The following is a 25,248-nucleotide window of genomic DNA, read 5'->3' as shown; positions in this document are numbered from 1 at the left end:
AAAAACAAACACTGTAGACCCAATGCTTTCTTCTTTTTTAGCATTTGAACAGAGTTTGTCTCTTTGGGAAAGTATTGCTGCTGTACAAATCATTTATAACGGGGGGGGGGGGGAGACCTGTGGTCTTCCAGGTGCTGTTGGGCTATAAACCCCATCATCCCTGACCACTGTCCCATGTGGACTGGGGCTGATAGGAACTCGACTACTGCAATATCTGTAGAGCTACAGGTTGCCCATCATTGTTGTTTAAAGAAAGTATTGGGGAATAGATACAAGGGCTGGGTTCATGGCTAGTGTAAACCAAGGTTTATGAGTCAACAATAAGCCATGGCTTACTAATGTGGTTTGTTTATGGTTGATAAAGCATGACTGAGCCACTGGCTGGGTTTGGACAATCAAATTAAATTGTAGTTTAGAAACCATGGTTTAGCATTTCATGTGAAGCAGGTCTTGTACAACGGGAAGTCTTCCCCCCCCCTTTTTTTTAATATTCACTTTTAAGTCTTGCCTTTTGAAACATTGAAACATTTTTACCATTTGATTTTATCTTTTTTTAAAAAAATCTCTTTCTTGTTTTTATTCCATTGTAGTTAGTTAAAAAAGAGGGTACATTACAATGACAAATTTGGATATTTCTGAGAAAAAATATTGGAAGCAGCCACACAAAATAAAAATGAAATTACAGACTTTTAAGAATGTAATGAATGGTTTAATGAGAATTAATTACATTTGTATTATTTACAAGTGACAGGTGTATTCAGAATGTCAGAAATACTGATTTGATGACTTAAATATGTGATCAATTTCACTGAAATCACTGAAACATAACTTCAGAGTAAACTTGAACTGTTAAATAGATGAAATTAGTTGGATTCACTGTTACCATGCAACGTGTGAGCAGGGTGATGTTAGCGAAGTGGAATGTCAACTCAGACTTAGAATAAGCTTAACTGAATATGCAGGGAGAAATTTATAGCTTTTTGGGGGGATATATATTTTATACAGATGTATAGATATGAATACAGATCCCATAAGGGCACTCCTATCTTCCAGTTGTAACATGGAAAGTTAATGGGGGGGGACGGACGGACGGCATTAGTGCACAACAGTACTTCAGACATCACTCCTGTAGCTAGATTGCCATCTTGTGGTCATATGTAACCATTTCACCTGTACCAGGAAGGCTATAGAGCAGGCATAAGCAAACTCAGCCCTCCAGATGTTTTGGGACTACAGCTCTCATCATCCCTAGCTAACAGGACCAGTGGTCAGGGATGATGGGAACTGTAGTCCAACAACAGCTGGGGGGCCGAGTTTGCCTATGCCTGCTATAGAGATTGCATGAAAGGAAAGTTGAAACATGCCTTCAACTTCAGTAACAGCTGAGAAGTACTATAAGGACTGGGAACACAGTTGATCCAACACCAGTAGGTGGTGTATAAATAAATACTCATCTAAATAAAAAAGCAGGCTTGGAATCTACACCATATTTATCTCTTACTTTCCATGAACATTAAAAAGCATATCTTGCTGCTACACCCAAAAGCCAGGGTGAACCTCACCTGGCTTATCTGACTTCCAAAGAATGTAAAATTGTGGGCCAGATACCATATTCTGAATTTAAATGTTGTATCACAGAGAATGCATATAGCACTGACAGCAACAGCTCTTGTGCATCATGAGGGCAAGTAGTCAGAGAGGAGCACTGATTTTCGTTGATTAGGTTTTAGTTAGCTTCCCAAACATGGCATCAGGCAGGCTGCTGGAACCTTCCATCTTACTGTGGCTATACCATGGCTGTCATTATTCTGACTCTATTGGCCAGGTGTAAATAGATTTGGGGAACCCGATTCAAAACCTTTTTGTTGTGCTTTGTATCAACAACTGCAGAATTAAACTCACTTTATCCAAACAAAGTCTATGACCTAAAAGCAATTGCATGTGATCTTTGGCATCTCTGTGATCCATTACCAGTGTGATTATGCCGAGCAGATACAGTGAGATTAATGTTATATTTTGATAATGTTTTTGAGAAGCATTTAGCACAGATCCTAGACCTTAAAACTCTGGTATGTTACCCCAGTGATCTTATATGCAACCCTAGGAACTCAATACCATTACCAGTAGGAAGACTATTCAAAACCAATAGACTTAGGATCAGTTTTTTTGTGTGTTTAGCTCCCCCCACCCCAATTTGTGCTGTATTATTTTTGTTAATAGTTTTGAGATACACAATGGATATCTGCTTCCAAATCTCCCCCCCTCCCCCGTTTCTCTTCCCAGGGGAGGAATGATCCAGACCTGTGAACAGTATCAGTTTGTCCACCATGTCATGAGCTTATATGAAAAGCAGTTTTCTAGAGCAGCAGCAGAGGAATAAAGATTCGTGAAAAATTGTTATGAAACAAACCAACAGAACTCTGGCCACAAATTGTATGTATTCTAGAGCTGAGAAGACACACATGGGAATTTCAGAATAGAAGATATTTATTTATAAATATATATATAAATATATATAATATATATAGTTTTACTTTCAAAATGCTTTATTTTGCATTTAAGAGCTAAGATACCGCTTTTCTTCAACATGTGACAGGACATCATCTTCACCCCCCAAAAAGGCCTATTTATACTGTAAATAAGATCAGTAGCTTCATTTATTACAAAATTTTAAAATATCATTGTCAGATTTGCTATTTTAAAAAACGAATTACAAAATTGCTACTAGATCCAAATACAGTGCAAAAGTCTTTGATAAATGTATTGCTTAAGTCTGTAATGTATGTTTACTAAGCTTGAAAAGTAACTTTTTTGCCTTTTTTCTGATGGATTGTTTTTACATTTTAAACTACCGGATACTGTGTATATCATAAGACCTTCTGAGTCTGTGCATTAAAGGATTCAAATGGATTCATACTGAAATTATTTATGGTTCATGCCTGGTATGTTTTGAACAGTCCCTTCAAGGTAGCTGTGGTATCAAAATGATGCAGAAAGAAGCTATTTAGAATTGATTGCTTTTTCTGTCTGTATAGCATTCCTTCGTAATGGTGGGGGTGAGAGATTTGAAAGTTTCTCTTGGGGTAACTCAATGGGTAGAATTTGCTTTACGGTTCCAGTACTACACCCTCATGGTTTTGCTCTGTGAGACAAAAATAACATTAGGATAAAAGCTTCCATTGGTGCCAACTGAAGCTTTTTCTCCTATCCTAATTGCTGAATGTGAGGTCCAGTATATCTGAAGGAGCGTCTCCACCCCCATCGTTCTATCCGGACACTGAGGTCCAGCACTGAGGGACTTCTGGTAGTTCCCTCACTGCGAGAAGCCAAGTTAAAGGGAACCAGGCAGGGCCTTCTCGGTAGTGGCACCCTCCCTGTGGAACAGCCCCTCACCAGATGTCAAAGAGAACAACAACTACCAGACGTTTAGAAGACATCTGAAGGCAGCCTTGTTTAGGGAAGTTTTTAATGTTTGATGCATTATTGTATTTTAATATTTTGTTGGAAGATGCCCAGGGTGGCTGGGGAAGCCCAGCCAGATGGGTGGGATATAAATAATAAATTATTATTATTAGGGATTTTTTTTAAAAAGCACACAACATTACTGTTAATCATGTTTTCAGCATTGTGTGTAGTTAGGTTCTAAAGTGTGGGGGAGTTGTGAATGAAGACACACATGGCCACTTTGAATGACCTCAGCCTGGATCCACAAACCATATCACAAGGAGTTAGATTTGTGGATCAGTCCTCTTAACTGATCCATATATTTGTGGTACTTGGGCGTTCAAAAAGCTTTTGACAAAGTCTCTTAGCAAAGATTCCTGGGTAAACTTAGCTGTGACAGGATGTCTCTTAATATACGTAGTTCAAGAACAGGAAGCAGGATTAATGGAAGTTCTCACAACGGAGGTAAGTAAGAACTAGGGTCCTCCAAGGGTCTGATGTGGGAGCATCACTATTTAGCTTTCTCATCAATGATCTGGTATTAGGGGTTGACAGTGAAGTCTCGCAAGTTTGGTGTCTTTAGCAAATTATTTTAAAAAATCAAAAAGATTGTGAAAAGCTTCAAGCTGTTCTCTCCAAACTGGGTGAATGAGCAATTCAACTGCATTTGCCATTTTAGATAAGTAAGTGTAAGTAATGCACATCTGAGCTAGGGGTTGGAATCTTAACATATACTCTGATGGGGTCTCAGCTTGGAAGTGAAGGGCTAGGAAATGGATGCTCAGGTTGTGGTGGATAGTGGAGGACTGGAGGAAAGTTGCAATGTTTAGTTTAGGGAAAAGGCAAGTAGGGGGATAAGCTGAATAGCAAGAGATTCAAATAGACAAAAGGAAGAACTGTGGAATTTGCTTCCATAAAATGTAGGGATATGCATTAACTTAGACTGCTTTGCATTCTGTAGGGAGTGATTGCGTTAAAATGGCTTAAGCAGGCTTAAAGGTTGGTGGCTGTAGCTGAAACCACAAGAAATCTAGCAAGGGAACATTCCACTAAACACTGGATAATTTCCATTCCTTTCCATGGGACCTGTGCAAGAACTGCTCTGAGCCTCACTTTCAGATGTAGCCTTTTGTTGTTCATCTGCAGGCCTTGGGCATTGTTCCTTTGGTGCCAGCTTATATAGTCAGAAAAAAATTAGCAGATGGCATTTAGACTAAAATATTTAGAGTTGCAAATTGGGCTGTTTTTGTGTGTGTTAAACTGCTCCCCTTTTTTTGAAAAAACCAAAACCCTCCATATGCAATAAAAACCTAGTGTGGCAGAGAGAAGGATTTTGCTTTTCACATGACATGTTTCCCCCCCCCCCCTGCTGTTTCTTATAGATCCTTCCAATTCCAGAGTTCCATTCAAGGGCATCCTACAAATTTTGACTGTGTGTGTGTGTGTTGAATACAATTTGCTTCCAGGTCCTATCTTTTAAAATGAACACAGCTAAGAACATGAGGGAGAGGCAATTTCTGTAGCTGCATGTATGCCTTATATATATGAGAAGTTTCAGCGCTTGCTTGAGTCAAGGTTTTATTATTATGTCTGACCCCAGTTGAAGTCCCAGTGGCAGCTTCAAGACTTCTTCTCTACTCTTATAAGGTAACGTCTTTCTGCGGCAATCTCTCCCCCAGGGATCTGATGGAGAGCCTTTGGAACAGCAGCTCTTCCTGCTTTGCATAGTCATCTGCTCTTCCCACGAAAACAAGCATGAGGGAAATGTGCTGCAGGAGCTAAAAAAAGGCTCCAATATAAAAGCGAGAAGCGATGAAAGTTTCTAGTGGGGGGGAAAAGGGTGGTCATATAGTTTCTTATTTGGTTATATTAGGGAAGTCTTGATGGTGTGGGAGGGCAATTCTTTTTTTAAAGAAAATGTAGCATCTCTAGAACTTGGGTCAGAATTACAGAGTATGAATGGCACAGAGCCGCCGCCAGAAATGGTGTCTCTGTGCCAAGTACGGTATCACTCCCTCCATAATGTGAAGCAACGTACCCCATGTTGTGATGTCATCCTGTGCATTTCTGTGCCCCCCCCCCCGCAACCCAGGCAGCCAATGAAGTACAGTGAGGCTAAGGAACTGTATAATGTCATAATGATATGGAGCTATACAATATGGAAATACAATAAGTTTTAAGTTATGGGTGGAGCTCTACATTGCAAGAGAAACTTATTGTTCTGCCCCTAGAGGCCCTACATAACTGCTTAGAAGTAGGCAAACTACTTACATTATTTCCTTTTATTAGCTGACCTTCTGGTCAGCCACCTACTGGAGTTTGGCTTTGGAAAGGGCAGACATTTTGTGATTAAGCATGACATTTTTCAGTAAGAAAATTAATTTTTCTGCCTTAGCATGGAGCAGTGGCGTAGCGTGGGTTATCAGCACCCGGGGCAAGGCAAGTAATTTGCGCCCCCTAACCCATGGATTTGCGCCCCCTAACCCGTGGATTTGCGCCCCCTAACCCATGGATTTCCCTAACCCCCAGATGTTGCGCCCAGTGCGGCCCCCCCTGCACCCCCCATGCTACGCCACTGGCATGGATCCATGCTAGAGCTCTTCACAGTTTGCAATGCTTTCAGTTGCTTCCGTAATGAAAACTGAGAGGGCAGAAACAATGGCCATGATAAATGACATCTTGCGACATTTGTGAGAATATAAAACCCCTCAAGAAGCTGAGAAATATGTTTAAGTGAGGTATATTGAAGCAGCTCCAAATGAGGTTACAAGTGCCTTTCATTTCTGGGTATTGTCCTGGGAACTTGAGCATAAAAGATCCGGCTACATATCCAGCCTGCTAATTTTTCCAATGCATTTTTCCCTTTGGGCATTACACTCACATTGTGATGACCAGAAGAACATGGAACATCTTTAACATCCACTGGAGCATGTTCCCTGCAGTTAGTTCCCTACTTTGGGATTTCACATGATGAAATCCCAAAGTAGGGAACAAACTGGAACACATTATACAAAAAAGTTTGGGTCACGTGGTATTTCCTGGTACTAAATGCATGGTTCTAAATGACGCCTGGACATACCGTAATTTACTAGTGTCCCATTTTATACAATACCTCACATTTAATAGCTGAGCCACCCAGCATGGCAGCAGAGAGCAATAGGCATGAATCACTCTGTCACTCTTGTTTTTCCATACTTCAGTTTTCCATATTTCAGCATCAATTTGTAGGTTGGGAGGAAATCTAAGTCCCCATGAAAATTCACCAGCATTTTCAAGTTACAAGAAAGGAGATTCTGACAAAACATCAGAAAGAACTTTCTGGCAGTAAGAGCTGATTGATAGTGGAGAAGGTGGTGGACTTTCATTCCTTGAAGGTTTTTAAGCAGAGGTTGGATGGCCATCTGCTATGAATGCTTCAGCTTAGATTTCTGCATTGCATAGGGTTGGACTAGATGACCCTTATGGTCCTTTCCAATTCTATTATTCTATTATTTTAGTGTGCATTTTTCATAACTGATACATTTTTATATGCCATTTTGCTGAATAAACACAGTTTTGCAAGTAGTTTCCTTTAATAAAATTCATTTCTTATGTTACTTCCACTAAAACATGCATTTTTTTGAACATTTCCCCTAATATACTATTTTTGTGCATGGAAATTTGGTTGGTGAACTTTGGTTTGCATACAGTTTTTGGATAACATGAATTGGGTTCAGAATACAAACTCCATCCCTAAGGACCAGGAAAGCATCATAGAGTGTCTCCTTCTAGCCTTCATGTGAACAGTATGACTGTACTGAGCAACTTGGGATGGTATTCAATGAAGAGTTCCTCAGAGTAGACCTGCTGAAATGAATGAACATGGCTAAGTGAGGTCCGTTAACTTGCCATGAGTAAAACTTAATAGGCTACCATCCCTGAAACCATGCACAAAAGAGCCTCTGATACAGATCACTAGCATTTCACGTGATGCTTTTCAAAACTAGATGAAGCACATTTTGATAATGCCCTGCCACCATATTACACAAAAGGAGAGGCAAAATAATCATCATGAGCCACTTTCTACAATATTTTTCTGTGTGTACAAATGTTAATATGGGACAGAACATAGGCGAAAGCCATTTTTAAATGTAAGTCCTAGTAAGGACCCCTTTTCAGTTATATGTAAAGTATTGTTTTTTAAACCACTTAAAATAATTTGCTAGGCTTCTTTCTTTGATAACATGCTATATTTAATGGTTTTGCTGTACATCCTCACTCTTTAACCTTAAGGGTCTGTCTTATTCTAACTATGTGAAACTGTTGAAGCTGCAGAAATGGATGTAACCACATAGCCCACAGGGGGCCAGTGTTTATTTAAAGTTTGAAGTACACAGAGCCATATTTGAAATATGCTGTGGGACCCAGCTGTCTTCCAGAGTCTGCCAAGACTCTTTAGCCATTTCACATCTGCTGCAGGACTCGGAAGAACTAACTGATGCTCCCTTAAAGTTCTGTTTCATAATAGAGACCACCAAGAATCTTGGTCGCCAGAAGAAAAGGTATGGTTTATAAATAATTTAGTTTGCCTCTTTTATTTGTTTGGATTCTAATATGTTGTTGCTGTTGTTGTTGCAGCTGTTGCTCTTTTGCTTGTGTTTTATTGCTAAAAAATTTGAGGAGGGAATTAAAAAAAATTATATTTATTTTACTAGATGGGTCAAATTAATAATATTCTCAGGTTACTGGCATTTTGAAATTTTTATTTATTAATTTATTTCATAAGATTTATATGTCTCTTGATTGTAAAACAAACAAACCCTCAAAGAAGTTTGCAAAATGAATAAAATAATAAAATTATTGATAAAAATGAATAGTTTAAAACATTAAAAAATCTGGGTAGGATTGTATTTAAAAAATAGGTCTTTAGCAGGGCACTGAAAAGTATACAATGAAAGTACCTGCCTGATATCAACAGCCAAGGAGTCCCACAGTGTAAGTGCAGCCACACCAAAAGACTGATTTATATGGAATAAGGCAACCTCAATGGTAAGCTGGTCCCAAGTTGTTAGGGGGCTTTAAATACTAATAGTAATGCCTTGAACTCAGCTTGGTAGCAAACCAGCAACCTGGTAGCAAACCAGCAACGTGTGCAGATCTCTGAGCACAGCTGTTATATGTTAATAAGATCTCACTCCTTTCAGTATTCTGCACTAACTGCAGCGTCTGGATCAAGTATAAGGGAAGCCCCACGTAGAGAACATTGCAATAATCCATTCTTGAAGTAGCCAATCCATGAACTACTGTGGCAAGGTCTTCCCAGTCCAGGAATTGTCCCAGTCCAGAGGCTAACTGGTCTTCCAGTGACAAAAGCTAGATCCAGAAGCAGCCCCAGACTGTGAACCTGCTCCCCATCCAAGGTAGACAATGGCCCGATTTCTCAGGCACGGGAACTACTCACCCACAGTGCATCCATCTGGCCAGGATTCAAGCTCAGCTTGTTTTTCCTCACCCGCCTCAACGCTGCATCCAGTCACTAGCTCAGGGACTGTAAGGCCTCTCCTGATTCAGATGTTACGGAGAAATAAAGCCGAGTGTCATCAACGTACTGATGGCACCTTGCCCCCAAACGCCTAATGACTTCTCCCAGCATTTTCAGATAGACATTAAATAGCATTGGAGATAAAAGAGTACCTGAGGCTCCTCATAACCTAGCCATCAGGGGGCAAAGAGCACTCTCCCAGCATTACTCTCTGGGCTTGGTCCCAAAGGCAGGACAGCCTGATCTAAGGAGAGTCACAGCAGCAGCAAGTAGCACAATACAAATATATGGCAAACCACATGAGGAAATGTTTAGGTTGAAGATGAGTCCTGGATCTGAAAAGATGCGGACTATCTTCACACTAATGGCAGGCTCTATCAATAATGTGCAGTGTTGTCATGGAAGCTCTCTCCATGATCTGAGTGACAGATATGTTTGGTGGGTGGCTCTCAGTAGAAATGTGATTTAGAGGTTTGATATAAAACAAGCCAGCCAGCCTGTTGTCTGAAAACCATATGACACCAAAGCTCATTGCTGTTGTCAGTTCCACCCGATGAACCCCCATCCCCATGTACCAACCTATTATCCAAGCAACGAGGGCCAGGCTGTCCTGCATCAAGACGCCATGCCAAACAAGGCGGTTCAGGTGGTGAGGCATATCTGAACAGTCTCTAAAAAGCTTCAATGGTTTTCCTGAACTCCTAAACTCCTAGTCCTAAGGATTAGGATGCAGTTGCTTACTGGACCATCTCGTCTTTCCCCACAGTCCACACGATCACTGTGATTATCTGAAGCTTCCCTCATGGTTGACCCCCACCTTTGTGGGTACTGATGGTGACCAGAAACAGGCTGCCGGGGTTGTGGTTCCTAGCTTTGGAATGCCCTCCATGGGGAGGCTGACTAGGTCCTTATTGCTATTATCATTTGGGCCCCACCTGGACCGTTCTCCTAAGCTTATCAATCTTTTCGATCCTTTAAGAAGCAGTACCAAAATATGGCTCTTCCATCTTTATTATATATTGTTAGATAGAGTTGGCTTTGGGTTAAAGGTTGTGGAAGGTGCATCTAGTTATTAATAAATAAGTAAAATGCCAGGGTGTGGCATTTCGCTCTGCTTGTGGGAAAGGCTTTTTTTAATCCCATGGATTCCTCAGCTAATAAAAGAGAACTGAAAGAGGTTTTCACTTATTCTTCCTCCATCCAGCAGCCCCACCCCTGCCCCCAAAATAATTGCTTCTCACAGTTGCAAGACCCTCCAGCACAGCATGGCTTGTGATGCAGGGAGTCACAAGAGGAAAGAAGGAGCTGGTGCAAAATTGCCTCCATTTGTGGAAGCATATACAGTGGTACCTCAGTTTGCATGCGCTTCAGGTTACAGACTCCGCTAACCCAGAAATAGTACCTCAGGTTAAAAACTTTGCTTTAGGATGAGAACAGAAATCGTGTTCCGGTGGCGCGGCGGCAGCGGGAGGCCCCATTAGCTAAAGTGGTTAAGGTTAAGAACAGTTTCAGGTTGAGAACGGACCTCTGGAACGAATTAAGTACTTAACTTGAGGTACCACTGTACGGGATCACAAGCCCTTTCCACAAGCAGAAACACACACTCTTTCCACAAGCAGAAACACACTCTTGTCAAGGTTTCCCCAGATGTGGAACATTACTAATCTTGACAAGAGCGGATGACAATAATTTAATGGGAGAAAATCAATAGGAGTTCTTGGGGGCTGAGGGCCAACCCTTCTCCCTGTTCCTGCTCACTCCAGCCATTGAGACCAGACTGGCTCCTCTCTGCTTTTCCCAACTGCTATATCACCTTACCCCAATCCTGCATGCTGTTTCATGGTCATGAGATGTGGGAGTGAACACTAGACTTGCTTTGACTGAGTAAAATGATCAAGCTTTTTATTCTTACAGCCCCTGAAAATACTGTAATCTGCAGAACGCCATTATGGCAACTGCCGTCATGCATATGGAATCTCACTCCATGGTCTCCAGCTCTAGCTCCAGCTCAGTGCAGCACATGTCTCAGACTACCACAATTGTGGGAGGCAAGTATTGTGACAATCTCCAGAAGCTCAGAGCATCAAATAATGCTGTTGGTCAATAAGGAACTAAATCTGTTGGACTCAATCCAGCTAAAGTCAGCTGTGAGAAAGGCTACTATCTCTAACCCTATTAGTTATAATTTTTTATTGAGTTTATGTTGGCTGTGATTTTTACCCTGTAGTTTTTACCCCGAGAATTTTTTACAAGAAGGGATGATTTCAGAAATAATGACTGAATTAATGAATAATTTTGTCCACACTTATCTAGCTGTTAAGTCCCAATGAACTAAATGGGACATAACGTCTGAATAGACATGCTTAGGCTAGCATTATGTGTCCCACAGAAGGAAATAGAATTTGTTCTTCGTCACCATCGCCATTACCATCAACAGTTATTTAATGTTTTAAGTAAAGGAACCTCAGTTAGTTATGACTAACTCTAGCTGGTTGGAGGGACGCAGGTGGCGCTGTGGGTTAAAGCCTCAGTGCCTAGGACTTGCCGATCGAAAGGTCGGCGGTTCGAATCCCTGCGGCGGGGTGCGCTCCCGCTGCTTGGTCCCAGCGCCTGCCAACCTAGCAGTTCGAAAGCACCTCCAGGTGCAAGTAGATAAATAGGGACCGCTTACCAGCGGGAAGGTAAACGGCGTTTCCGTGTGCGGCTCTGGCTCGCCAGAGCAGCGATGTCACGCTGGCCACGTGACCCGGAAGTGTCTCCGGACAGCGCTGGCCCCTGGCCTCTTGAGTGAGATGGGCGCACAACCCCAGAGTCTGTCAAGACTGGCCCGTACGGGCAGGGGTACCTTTACCTTTACCTTTTTAGCTGGTTGGAGCAATCTTGTGCTGATGTTAATATTTTGTTACATGTTTTCTACTTTTGTGTTTGCATTTCAATTTCTTTACATTTCTGAAATTGGTTAACCCTTTCTCAGTGTGTGGTATGGGAATGGGGAACCTCCGACCCACAGGCCAAATTTAACCCACCAGGCCTCCCCATGAGGCATTGTTGTTTCCCTGCCCTTCTACCCAAAATGGGCCACACTTAAAACACAACATTAAAAACTGTTTCAAACAGCATATAAGCACAAAAAATAATGTGGGTCCTAAAAATATACATCATAGGTGTCAACCCTGCCCGCCTGTCAAAATTTGTCCCAGCAGGGATGGGCAGATAGGGAAGTAGCAACATGTAGTGCAACTCACCTTGTGTCTGACTCCCATCATGCTGAGCTCTTCCCATCTTGCAGACAACTTATACCAGAAATATGCAGCTGGTAGATTGCAGAGCATTATTTTAAGTCTTAGCTGGAACTAACCTCCTGTGTTATTACCAAGAATTAGAGAATGGCTGAGACATTGGTGGGTGTGAAGGGTGTGATGCTCCTCTCAAATCCCTGACATAGTTTCCCATTCTCTTCTGCACCCAGCTTTAATTCCTTGCCCTTCTATTTAGAGTTCTCTGCAACCTTGTCCATCCATTATCTCTCTTTATATCTCAATATATCATTGCCTGCAACTGCCACTTCTTATTTTACCACCCTCAACTTCCTTGAGCTCTCTTGCTCCATTTTTTATTATATTTATTGTTTATCTATTAAATTTATATACCACCCTTCATCCAGGACAGTTCATAACATAAAAATACCAGATAAAAACACAAAATACAGAATAAACATTTAGTTTGTCCATCCTTCCTGGTTATTCTTATCCATAGCACTTCCTCCTTTATGAATACCTAGATAGCCCCTCCCCTTTCTATCTTCTTCCACACTGCAGCCCCAAATCAACCTCTTCCATAAAGCTTTTGTATTAACCCCTCTATTGCCACTCAACGCTTATTACCCTTCCTTTCCACTCCCACCCATCACTGACTAAATTTATCTTGTAACCTCCTTGGTGTAGAGAACTACCTTTGTTTTCGTTACTCTCCACAGCACTGGGTGCACTGATAAAGACAGATTAATCAATTAACCTGAAGAGTCTGTCACATTTGATATTACTTAGCTGCTTATATTCATTACAGTTCACACGTTACATCAGATCTTTTCAAATGTCTGTATAAACTAGGAGCATCCTCAAAGTGAACACAGGAGAGAAGCAGATCAATGAAACACATTCCATCCATTGCTCATCCCTCTGCTGCCATTGCTTATGTCAGAGGAGGGCAACCTGTGATCTGGGGACCAAATCTGTTTTCCTGAAACCATATCTGACATCAGGTGTAAGGCAGGTAGAGATGTGGCTACTTTCACAACAAAAAGCATGATTGAGCTCCCATGCATCAGCTGATTCTGCTTAGTTTGGGTGTGTAACTCTCATGCGCACCCAACACCCCCACCCCCAGAAAGCAGCATTTCTCTTTAGGAAGACACTAAAATGGCACAAGTCATTATTTTACTTGACTTGCTATGTGGACCCTCAGAGACAAAAATGGGGATTTAATTCTCAAAATAAGTTAATGAAATAACTGTCCACATGCTACGTTCTTTTGGGAGGGGGAGTTGAAAACGGGGGAACCATTTTATATGAATAATTGTAAGTTTCTGCCTGGCAGAGGAGACCATTTCAACTAGCAAGAGCTCTTCTTCTTCTGCTGTGGAGTCGTTCAGCATGATCACTCGCTCCATCGAGATACCTGCAGGGGAAAGCATCCCAGAATTTGTGGAGAAACCTCATCCGCTAACAGCCCCTGAAGGTGAGCAGAAGTAGCATTCATCTAGTCTATAAGCCACTTCACCTTCAAGGCATCACGGGCACTATCCGAAGACACAGAAACCAGAGCTAGCCACACAGAAACTCTGCATGCAGCTGCTCTTCCTCTAGCATTAGTTTGAGGAGGAGCAGATGGAATGGTTAATTTTGGCACAGAAAAGGTAGGTTGTTGCAAAATAGAATATCACTCGAATTTCACTTGATGCTGCTTCGCATTTACCTGCAGGAGACAAAGCTGTATTTCGAGCCAAAGTGAAAGGGAACCCAAAACCCAGTGTAGTCTGGAAAAGAGAAAGTGGGATACCAATCAAAGAAGGATCAAAGATGTTTTACGACAGCATCAATAAGGAATATGTCCTTAAGGTAATGAGTTGCTTTGAAAACCCATTTTCTTACTATAACCTACTTCTCTGAAGTGTAGAGAGGGAAGAAACTTTTGGATTTCAATTTCTCGTATTTTGCTTTTCCAGTCTTCAGTTCCAATCTTTCCATTTCTGCATCAGCTTGCAATTTTTTAAAAGAATGAAAATTTGTATGCATTGTTCATGCATGTTTCCCCAAATATTTCCATTTTGTACACAAAGCTGCATTTTTGCAAACCATTTCCTCCTTATATAATGCATTTTTGCACCGTATGTTTATCTGCACACTTTCCCCAATATATGCATTTTTGTACTTAGTTTTTTGCTGGTGAGCTACATCACAAAATTTAGAGAGGTGCAACTTTTGAAGGTTAGCTGTGTTTTGTTTCACATATTGGCTCAGGAAGTGTGAATTAGGCGGGTTTGCATTAAAAAGTGAACTGAAATGAATTTCTGCTCTACATCAGGCTGAATGCAGTATTTTTCAACAGCGATATTCAGTGTTGCAATTTCAAATACTCACACTCTTGTTGGGCCATCAGCTGTGGTAACAGAGAGTTGCATTTATCAAGCTGTTCTTCTATGAAGGAAAACATGCACAGAGCCTTTGAAATGACTTATTGGCTCATGTGATGTCATTATAGGGAGAGGAAGTCAAAGAGAAGAGATAAAATCCTTCCAAAGAGCTCTCTTCAGTCTTCTTGCTAGTTCAACCCTGAGAAGTGGCTCCAGACAAGTATGGAGCCAAGGCCAGGAATGAGAAATCTGTGGTTCTCTATATATTGTTGGATTGCAACTTCCATCTGCCTCAGCCAGCATGGCCAATCACCAGAGATGATGGGAGTTACAGTTCAACAACATCTGGAGAGCCATGTGTGAGAATAGCCCTATCTGGAGAAGCCCTATCTTTAGCAAGAGGCAATTGATTCAAATAAGCATGAAATTGACTCCAGATGCCTCAGTGTTTAAGGGGAGGGTTCTGCTAGTTGTGTAAAGTCTGCAAGTGCCCCTCACTGCCTGTTTTGTCTGGGTGCCGTGTCTTCTTTGCAGATGGAAAACCTCCATGCAGATGATGCAGACAATTACAAGTGTGTTGTTTCCAATGACCATGCTGACCTCATCTGTACTGTGTCCTTGACTATCAGTGAAAGTAAGTAGCAAACACATACCTAATCTGAGTTCATGGGGGAAAGACACCGGATTATAGGGGGGAAAGAAAGGCCTTTGGAACTTTTACCAAAGTGGAATATGGAATAAGGATATGGAAGCCCTTTGATAAATGTGTAATAAGATATACAGGTAGGTCTCCTAAGCTACGCTGTAAACTGGTTCCTTGTTCCTAATTTATTTATTTATATTTATTAAATTTATATACCACCCTGTACCTGCAGGTCTGAGAGCGATACATAGGGAAAAAAATCAGAATATAAAACCACAAAATATATGATCAAAATAAAAGCAAAAGCAACCCAATAACCCCCCCACACATTTTAATAGGGTATAGGATGTCAGTCAACCAAAGGCCTGGTTAAAGAGGAATGTTTTTGCCTGGCGCCTAAAGGTGTATAATGAAGGTGCCAGGTGAACCTCCCAGGGAAGAGCATCCCACAGATGGGGAGCCACTGCAGAAAAGGCCCGTTCTCGTGTTGCCACCCTCCAGACCTCTCAAGGAGGAGGCACACAAAGAAGAGCCTCGGAAGATGATCTCAGGGTCTGGGTAGGTTCCTATGGAAAGAGGCGGTCCTTAAGGTATTGTGGTCCTGAGTCATTTAAAGCTTTATAGGTCAAAACCAGCACTTTGAATTAGGCCCAGAAACTAATTGGTAGCCAGTGCATTCGAACCAGGATGTGTGTAATATGCTCAAACTGTATTGACCTGGTGAGCAACCAGGCTGAATTCTGCACCAGCTGAAATTTCTGAACCATCTTCAGAGGCAGCTCTATGTATAACTCATTGCAGTAACCTAACCTTGAGGTTACCAGAGCATCGACAACAGTAGTTAGGCTATCCCTGTCCAGATAGGGGCGTAGCTGGGCCACCAGTCAAAGGTGGTGGAAGGCACTCCACGCCACTGAAACCACCTGAGCCTCAAGTGACAACAAAGGATCCAGGAGTACCCTGAAGCTATGAACCTACTCCTTCAGAGGATGTGTAACTCTATCAAGAACAGGCAATCTCCTACCTGTCTGGTCTAGGAAACCACCCGCTAACATTGCCTCAGTCTTATCTGGATTGAGCTTCAGTTTGTTGGCCCTCATCTAGTCCGTTATTGAGGCAAGAAACCAGTCCAGCATTTCCACTGCCTCACCTGCAGATGTAAAGGAGAAATAAAGCTGAGTGTCATTGGCATACTACTGACAACATACTCCTAACCTCCAGATAACCCCACCCAGCGGTTTCATATGGATCTTAAACAGCATAGGGGTTAGGATCGAGCTCTGCAGAACCCCACATTGAAGGCTCCATGGGGCTGAAAAACATACCCCAAGCAACACCCTCTGTGAACAACTATCCAAGTACAACTGGAACCACCACAAAGCGGTCTCCCCCCCCCCCCCCAATTTGGACAGCCGCTCCAGAAGGATACCATGGTCGATGGTATCAAAAACTGCTAGGAGGTTGAGGAAAATTAACAGGGACATGTTTCCCATGTCTCTCGACAGAGGTCATCATACAGGGTGACCAAAGCAGTTTCTGCGCCAAAACCAGGCCTAAACCCCAATTGAAATAGATCTAGAAAATCAGTTTATTCCAAAAGCACTTGGACCTGGTCCATGACCACTCACTCCAGAACCTTAGCTGTCTGCACTAACTCTCTTCTTTTAATTTTCTTTCACTTTTTTTAAATCAAAAGGTGAAGAAAAGCTGGATTTCAAAAAAATGTTGAAGAAAAGGTGAGATGCTCTCCCCCCGCCCCGCCCCCCAATACACCTGTGGTCAGTTTCTAGATCTTTCCCCTGCATGGGTTACAAAGAGGACCAGCCCAAGGAGTTTTGCTGCCTGAAGCAAAGGGCAAGAAGTTTCCTCCTCCCACTCCTGTTCCATGTACAAAAGCCCAGCAGACTGCTAAATCTTATCTCAACATCCTCCATTGCATCCCAAGGGCAGTGGCCTAGATTAGTGGATGCAGGATAGGCTGCATAGCACATGCACATCCACTCTCTGCCTCAATATTTGCCTCCTGAGGCAGCTGCCTCACTTTGCCTCATGGTAGGGCTGGCCCAGGTTACAACATCATTGTGGGTTGGTTGGTTGGTTAGTTGGTTGCTGGGCTGGTGGCCAAGCAAGAAGCAGTATGAGCACTGCTCTTGCGTGAGTGAAAGGCCATGGCAATGAGAGAGGCCAGAGCATGGCTGTCCCTGTGGATTGCAAACCATGTAGGGGTCATTTTTTTCTGTTAGCTTGTTCGCTTTAAACTTTTTATGCCACTTCTCTAACATACTCCTGTCTTCCACTGCCTCCCACAGTTTTTTGACCAAACTGTGGGAGGCAGTGGAAGACAGGAGTGCCTGGCGTGCTCTGGTCCATGGGGTCACGAAGAGTCGGGCACGACTAAACGACTAAACAACAACAACAATTATGAGTGGTGCAGGGAGGGAGAAGGAGTCCCAAAGTAGCTGTTCCATTGTCTCTGTCTCAGACCATGGGTGGGGAGTGGCCTGTCAGCCAGAAAACACAGTGAGCAGCCAAATCTGAGCCAAGAAACAATCTGTTACATTTCCTCAGGGAGATCAGTGAGGAAGTAGCCCAACCACATAGATCAGAATGTTCTCTGGCAAGAAGAAAAATATACCCATAGATAAAGGAAAATAGTTTGGGAAGGATTTGTCTTAAGACCTCCCAGCTGGTTTAATTATCCTGGTTTCCCTCTCAAGAGCCCTGGAAATTATAGTTTTGCAAAGACCCTGACAATTTTCTGTTAGAAGTAGATGAATAAATGCCACATGACTGCCACATGACCTGTTTTGTGTGTGTATACACAGGGGGCCTCCGGCACAAAAGAAAAAAGAGAAGAGGGTGGTTAATGAGAAAGAAATGCTGGAGATTCTCTCCAAGGTGCCCAAGAAGGACTTTGAGAAGGTCTGCATGGAATATGGCTTCACAGATTTCCGAGGACTTCTTAAAAAACTGAAGGAGATGAAGAAAAAAGTTGAAGTTGAGGTTAGTGATGCTTTTGGACACTGAAATGACATTCTATCTCTGCTCCCATGTATACCATAAAGAAGTCTTCTGTTTCAATTCGGCTGCAGTTATTTTATTCAGGTTCATGTTGTCTTATCTATATGTCATGGGGGGAAATATTGGATCCAAGAAAAGTGGAATTCAGACTCTTGGCATTAAAAAAAAAAAGAAAAATAGTAACAACAACAACAACAACAACAACAACAACAACAACAACAACAACAACAACAGTGTGTGTGTGTGTTTTAATCCTGCCTCTTGAAAAATATTACCATGATACACTTGTATGCAAAGTTTGTTGATGCAAAAACAAAAGATTGGATCCAATGGTGCCCTTCCATGATCAGAAAAATATTTGAGTCACTGAAGCCTTCTGCAACAGAAGTTGGGATGAGGGTGTCAATCTTGACTTATTTCCACTTCCACCCCACACTGTTCCAGAGGGTGGACCAAACCTCCAGAGCAGATTTCAGAGGGCGGAGTGGGGGGAAAGAGCCAAAAGTACCCTCACAGAACTATGTATCCAGAGTCCTATTCCATTTAATGACTAACCACTTTTGGGTGGCATAAGCCTTGGTATATTTGTGATACTTTATGATGCCACAGAACTCTTAGCTCTACTTCCTAAACATGCAAACACAAACCTCCACACTGTTGGTATATGTGAAACTGAAACTAGTAGTCATTCCTTATCTATGCAGTGTAACGTAAACAGTCTAGAACAAGGGTCAGCAAACTTTTTCAGCAGGGGCCAGTCCACTGTCCCTCAGACCTTGTGCAGGGCCGGACTATATGGGAGGGGGGATGAATGAATTCCTATGCCCCACAAATAACCTAGAGATGCATTTTAAATAAAACACACATTCTACTCATGTAAAAACACCAGGCAGGCCCCACAAATAACCCAGAGGTGCATTTTAAATAAAAGGACACATTCTACTCATGTAAAAACACACTGACTCCCGGACCATCCGTGGGCCGGATTTAGAAGGCGATTGGGCAGGATCTGGCCCCCGGGCCTTAGTTTGCCTACCCATGGTCTAGAAGAAAGTGGCTTCAAAGTCAGGAGCATGAGGTAATGTTCATGCGCAGAGACTGGGAGAAAGATATGTGTTTGTTCATTTTCTGTAGGAATATTCAGGGAGGCAGGAGAGGATATATTGTTTATTAATATCCTTCCTAACTTGTGTTAACAAGTTCCTTTACTTAGCAGAGTTTACATTCCCCTTTTACAGGCACAGCAGGCCTGGTTGCAGGCTTGTGTAAGCCTCTCACTATCATACAATTCAGTATTGAATTGTATGTTCCTGGTAAGTTCCCTTTTATCCCTCTTAAAAGAATGAAGATACGCAATCTAATTTAAAGTCAATAAAAGACGTTTACTCACATCAGTTCACAGTTGGATCCCTGAAGGCAGACTTAGTTACAAATATGTACATGTGGATCTACCCCATATGGGGGAATAATCCCAGTGACTGCAAGCCAGCAGTCACTGCAGTTCACACAACGGAAGAAAGATGGAAAAGAGAGAGTGTGGCAGCATGTCTTGTCCTTTTGTTACCTGGACAGGTAAGGTCACGCCCACCTCTAGTCACTTGCAAAAAGAAGTATGCTCCAGCCCAGGAGGAACAAAGACGTTTCAACTGGCTGGGCCAAACATCCCCTTGCATGTCCACTCTAGGAAAACAAGGAATGTTGTACTTGACTGCTCTCAGTCGATTGCATCCCACATTTTCTCTCTCTGCTCTTCTCCCTGCTGGGAGGGGGAGAACCATATCCAGATGCGAACTGTCCTAGCAGCATGCTAGTGATTGATTTATGGGCTACTGATGTATAGAACCATTAAGCTGTAAACCAGCAATAAACCTTACTGCCTGAACTGTGGGTGTGAAGTGAGTTTATTGCATCAGTGATTGTCTCCACATAAGGCTTGACAACTTTGCGCAGAGTGGAGTACGCAGAGGAACATGCTGGACACATGAGTTGGAAAAGATACAAATATTCAACACACACAAACAAAATGAATAATAGGCCACAACAAGAGAGCATTGTAATGAACAGAATTCAAAGTTGAGTTAAACAGCGGCTAAAGGATAGAAGGAGAAGGTATCAGCAATCCTATTTACTAATGAAAATTGGACTTTTAAGGAGAATGCCTGAAGGTTAGGGCAGTTACAGCATAAAAACATAGAATCTTTAATGATAAAAAAATAAGGTTAAGGCATAGGAAATCATTTGGAATTGTGATTCATTCTCCTTTTTTAAAAAGAAATTATTAAAGATTTTCTTTGGTTAATTTCTATTCAGGCCGTAAAAATTCTGAAGCCTCTGGAGGATGTTTCTGCTAAGGTGGACTCTACAGCAGTATTTGATTGTATTTTAGAACTGAGGGATGCCAATACAAAGAGGACGTGGATCAAGGTAGGTAAACATCTTTCTTTATATTGGCTGAAACAAAGAAAGGCGGAGTGTGAGATTTTCAGACTAATAAATGGAAGGGTATCAGTCATAGGTTTTCCTCTAAAGCTGCCTTTTTGGCTAGCTACTTCTATAAGCCCATTTAATTCAATGCAATACATTTTATATTCCAAGAGAGAAAAGAAGGATTGTTAATTTAGCCACACTGTAATGTGTGCCAAAAGGAAATTGCATACATTTCTTTTCCTAATCCTCATTTACCTACCAATATGCCAGCTATGGCATACTTCCAATAATTTTATAACATCACTATGATGTTCAGTTGAATCCATGCATTCATGAATACCATGCTGACTGCTTTGTAACATTGTTTTCCCATTGTTACAGTTGCAGCCAGTTCATGAATGTGTAGTTATCACTTAATGACTGGCATGTGTATATAAATGTCACAAATAGTAGGCCCCTTCATATATCTTTTGAATTGTGCATTCATGATGATGTGTTCCTATGATACTATTGACACTGTCACATATGATTCCATTAGTAGTAGTAGTAGTAGTTTCATTTATATACCGCTTTATATTTTTAAGGGAAAAAATCTCAAAGCGATTTACAACCAACATTAAAACATCAAATAAAACAATCCAGAATAAAACATAGAATAATATCAAATATAAAGTACTAAAAAATAGCCCAGTAGCACCTTAAAGGTAAAGGTAAAGGGACCCCTGACAGTTTGGTCCAGTAGCGGACGACTCTGGGGTTGTGGTGCTCAACTCGCTTTACTGGCTGAGAGAGCCAACGTACAGCTTCTGGGTCATGTGGCCAGCATGACTAAGTTGCTTTCTGGCGAACCAGAGCAGCGCATGGAAATGCTGTTTACCTTCCTGCCGGAGCAGTACCTGTTTATCTACTTGCATTTTGACGTGCTTTCAAACTGCTAGGTTGACCCACAGCGCCACCACCTTAGAGACCAACTACGTTTGTTCTGCGTATAAGCTTTCGTGTGCATGCACATTTCTTCAGATATTCCTCAAATATAAAGTATACATTCAAAGTAACATAATTGATAGGAAACTAATATACTATCTTTAAAAAATTTAAATAAAATATTACCAAAGGAGGCCAAGTACAGAATGCACATTTAATACAGTGCCCAACCCATATTTGCATTATGGGTGCATGTAGCTTTTCACTTCATCATTCAAAACTTTCCATATTTTCTTTTTTCCAGGGTGATGAACCTTTGCGTCTTCAGTATTCCCTAGGAAAATATGAAGCAAAGCAGATGGGCACTAAGTATATGCTGTGCATCAGTAATGTGACTGAAGCCGACATGGGCACATACAGTTTTCAGGTGGGAGATAAGCATCTCTCTGCACGATTGAAAGTAATAGGTAAATCTTATCTTTAATTGCATAAGTCAAATCATATGCTTATGGTGTGTACAAGTCACAGTAGTCTTTGTTATTTGTGTAGAGTTGCACTGATGAACTCAGGCTGAGAATCTGGCCTGTACTGTGGAGACATCTCTGTGGTTGAGCACACAGATAAGCAAACAGTGAAGCCTCGTCATGTTTTTTAACAGATGAACCCCTGAAGTTTTTGGCAGACCTGAAACCTTTGACAGTAACTGAGCGGCAGACTGCTGTGTTTGAGATCCGCCTTTCCAAAAAGGTGCCCAACTTTGCTTGGAAGTTCAATGGGAGAGAGCTGAAGCGCGATGACAAGTATGAGATCATCTCGTCAGAGGATGGCTTAACTCACACACTGAAAATTAAGGATGTCCGTCCAAGTGATGTGGGTGCTGTAACTTTTGAAGCTGGAGATCTCGCTACTAAGGCTGATCTTTCCATTCAGAGTAAGTGATGCTGAAACTGTATGTTAACAATTGCCCAAGGTATCCATTATTTTTTTAAAAAACAAAGAGTCAGTGCCTAAGTGCATCACATTTTTTTATTGCTGCAAAAAATTATTGTGCTTTCCTCTGCTGCCATCGTCTTGGATTCCTATTCTAGTATTATGTCTAAAATACTAAATAGCCTATTGGCTTTACTGATTCATCTTAATTAAATTCAATCTAAAATGTGAAAGCAAGGACTTGAAGGGATTTTTGCTATGGAAAAGAAGAATGTTCTGTTAACAGTGCTGTTTGGTGGTTTGAAGAAAAATGGCCGGGGGGGCGGGGCGGGGAGGCAAAATCATTTGTACAACCCAGATTTGATTTGTTCTAACATATGATGGAATTGTCACTGTGTTGGCTGGGCTGGTTCCCACATCACTTTAATCCACACTTTAGCTTAACTGTAGTTTAAAGGTCAATGTGTAACATGTTGGTGCATGGAACTAAAACCATGGCTGCTTCATTCCCTCACCCCATCCTCCTCCTGTTGCTGCCATGCTGCTGGGGACAAAGCCATGGTCTGGCTTAGTGCTGCATCCAAGTCTGGGCTCATGGTTTGAGTCCCCCAAGCGAAGAAGAAGAAGAAGAAGAAGAAGAAGAAGAAGAAGAAGAAGAAGAAGAAGAAGAAGAAGAAGAAGAGTTTGGATTTGATATCCTGCCTTTCACTCCCCTTCAGGAGTCTCAAAGTGGCTAACATTCTCCTTTCCCTTCCTCCCCCACAACAAACACTCTGTGAGGTGAGTGGGGCTGAGAGACTTCAGAGAAGTGCGACTGGCCCAAGGTCACCCAGCAGCTGCATGTGGAGGAGTGGAGACGTGAAGCCGGTTCCCCAGATTACGAGACTACCGCTCTTAACCACTACACCACACTGGCAAATGACAAGCCAAGAACAAAGCTCGGTTACAGCTCCTGGTTTGTTTGGAGCCCAGGCTTTGTAAATATCCTACAGTTAGAAATATGGGTATTTTTAGACTACAAATCAATTTGAGTTTTCATCCTCTTTTTTTGGTGAGAATGGTACCTCCACAGAGTACATTCTCAAAATTCCAGGCTTTGGTTATCTCTCCTTTAGCTTACTTAGCCCCCTATCAACACACTGTTGTTGGCCTTGACATCCCGAAATCTGGATTGCTTCCTGTCGAACTCCATACAGTCCCATTTCTATCTCCTCTTTCCTCTCAAGGAACACCAATTAAGTTCGTCAGAAACTTGAAGAATGTTCGAGTCAAGGAGAAGGGCAAAGCTTGCTTGGAATGTGAGCTGACCACGAAAGATGTTACCTTGAAGTGGCTGAAGAATGGACAGGTGATTGCGAGGACTAACAAGCATACCATGACCCATGAAGGGAAGACGGCAGAGCTGATCATTGATGATTGTCAGTTTGGTGACTCAGGAGACTACATGGTGGTTGCCACGCAAGAAAATGACCCCACAGAGTACTACAGCACTTGTGTTGTTACTGTAGAAGGTAAGGGTGGCCAGGTTTCAGCGGCATTGTCAGATGGCATCACATGGTTTTTGAACTCAAGCCACACATGACTTCCATGTGATCAGGGGTGCAAATCTGCACCTTGTATTTTTCAGTTTGTAGACTTGAATTTAAAATGCTGCTGCACATGAGGAGCCCAAGTTGTCACCCCCTGGATGTTAATAAGGACATGCTGTGCTTTTATCTGCCTTTATAACCTGTTCTGAATCGGCCTTATTGTAATGTTGCTTTACTCTTTTATTGCAAGTTTGCAGCCTGCCCTGAGATCATATGGTGAAGGGAAGGACATAAATTCTCTTGTAGTTAAAATAAAATGAACGGGGAAGTGAGCAACTGTTGAAGAAAACCTGGAGGAGCAGCTGCTGCAGGGGCTGCCCCTTCAGGCTTTAAAGACCCATGAGAATGGAACTTTGCATCTCTGGGTGAGGAAGCACAGAAGCACACACACTTGGCAGCTCACAGATTCTAGACAAAAGTTTCCAGGCTGATCTGATGTGGTGGGGGGTGCAAGTGCCCCTACTACAAGAAGGGGAGAGTGCTTTATATCAGCAGTAAAGCAAAGCATCTGCTTTGCATGCAGGAGGTCTCATGCTCAACCCCCAGCATCTCCAGGTAGGGCTGGGAATACCGTATTTTTCTCTCTATAGCACGCAGATTTTTTCTCCTAAAAAGGAAGGGGAAATGTCTGTGCGTGTTATTGAGTGAATGGGGGGGGGGGGGTCCTTGGAGCCGACTAGCGCGGAGAAGGGAAACCTGAAAAGAGGAAGTTGCTGCTTTCCTGCATTCTGCCTCAGGGTCTTACTGCCCACCCTCTTGTGTTTCATTTGCCTGCTCTTTAGAACAAAGAGCAGGCAAATCCCCTCCCCTCCAGGCAAGCAGAGGGGAAAGCAGAGCGTCCTTCTCTCTAATTCCTCTCCGTGCTCCGGCTCTGCTCGCAGGCAGCCAGAAAACATGCAGGAGAGAGAGAGAGAGAGAGAGAGAGGGGGGGGGGGGGCTGGCTGGCTGGCTTCGGTTTGGGGAAACCTTTGCCTTTCTTTCCTCCCTCCCGTTAAATCCCTCTCCTGCATTCTTAGCCAGCTGCTTCTCTGCACACCCCTCTCGTGCTCCTTGTCCCTTCTGTGTTTTTCCTTCCCTCCCCACTTAAAATGTAGTTACAAAGCATGGATCCACATGG

At 42.3% G+C, this 25,248-nt stretch overlaps 3 protein-coding genes across 15 annotated transcripts in view; 2 read left to right on the top strand and 1 right to left on the bottom strand.

Moving 5' to 3' along the window:
• Positions 1-2,922, top strand: part of PTPN5 (protein tyrosine phosphatase non-receptor type 5) — a 63,536-nt gene extending 60,614 nt beyond the window's left edge. For 12 of the 13 annotated variants that reach the window (XM_083720971.1, XM_083720969.1, XM_083720965.1 and 9 more), the window contains one exon: positions 2,284-2,922. In XM_083720971.1, coding sequence (XP_083577097.1) covers positions 2,284-2,380 — 97 coding nt within the window. In that variant the 3' untranslated portion in view covers positions 2,381-2,922. The remainder of the gene's footprint in view (positions 1-2,283) is intronic. The other variant, XR_014559848.1, reaches the window with a different exon arrangement.
• Positions 1-25,248, bottom strand: part of TMEM86A (transmembrane protein 86A) — a 217,064-nt gene that overhangs the window by 131,309 nt on the left and 60,507 nt on the right. The gene's annotated exons all lie outside the window — the stretch shown is intronic.
• IGSF22 (immunoglobulin superfamily member 22) overlaps positions 7,667-25,248 on the top strand; it is a 34,237-nt gene continuing 16,655 nt past the window's right edge. The window contains exons 1-11 of the mRNA XM_083718106.1: positions 7,667-7,985; positions 10,880-11,013; positions 13,562-13,702; positions 13,946-14,082; positions 15,132-15,231; positions 16,937-16,976; positions 18,066-18,243; positions 20,572-20,685; positions 21,917-22,079; positions 22,271-22,543; positions 23,769-24,053. Coding sequence (XP_083574232.1) covers positions 10,914-11,013; positions 13,562-13,702; positions 13,946-14,082; positions 15,132-15,231; positions 16,937-16,976; positions 18,066-18,243; positions 20,572-20,685; positions 21,917-22,079; positions 22,271-22,543; positions 23,769-24,053 — 1,531 coding nt within the window. The 5' untranslated portion in view covers positions 7,667-7,985; positions 10,880-10,913. The remainder of the gene's footprint in view (positions 7,986-10,879; positions 11,014-13,561; positions 13,703-13,945; positions 14,083-15,131; positions 15,232-16,936; positions 16,977-18,065; positions 18,244-20,571; positions 20,686-21,916; positions 22,080-22,270; positions 22,544-23,768; positions 24,054-25,248) is intronic.

Source organism: Podarcis gaigeae, assembly GCF_964106915.1.
Source record: "Podarcis gaigeae genome assembly, chromosome: 1".
Lineage (NCBI taxonomy): Eukaryota > Metazoa > Chordata > Lepidosauria > Squamata > Lacertidae > Podarcis > Podarcis gaigeae.
Note: the sequence above shows the minus strand (reverse complement) of the source record. Positions and strands in the feature narration are given on the sequence as shown.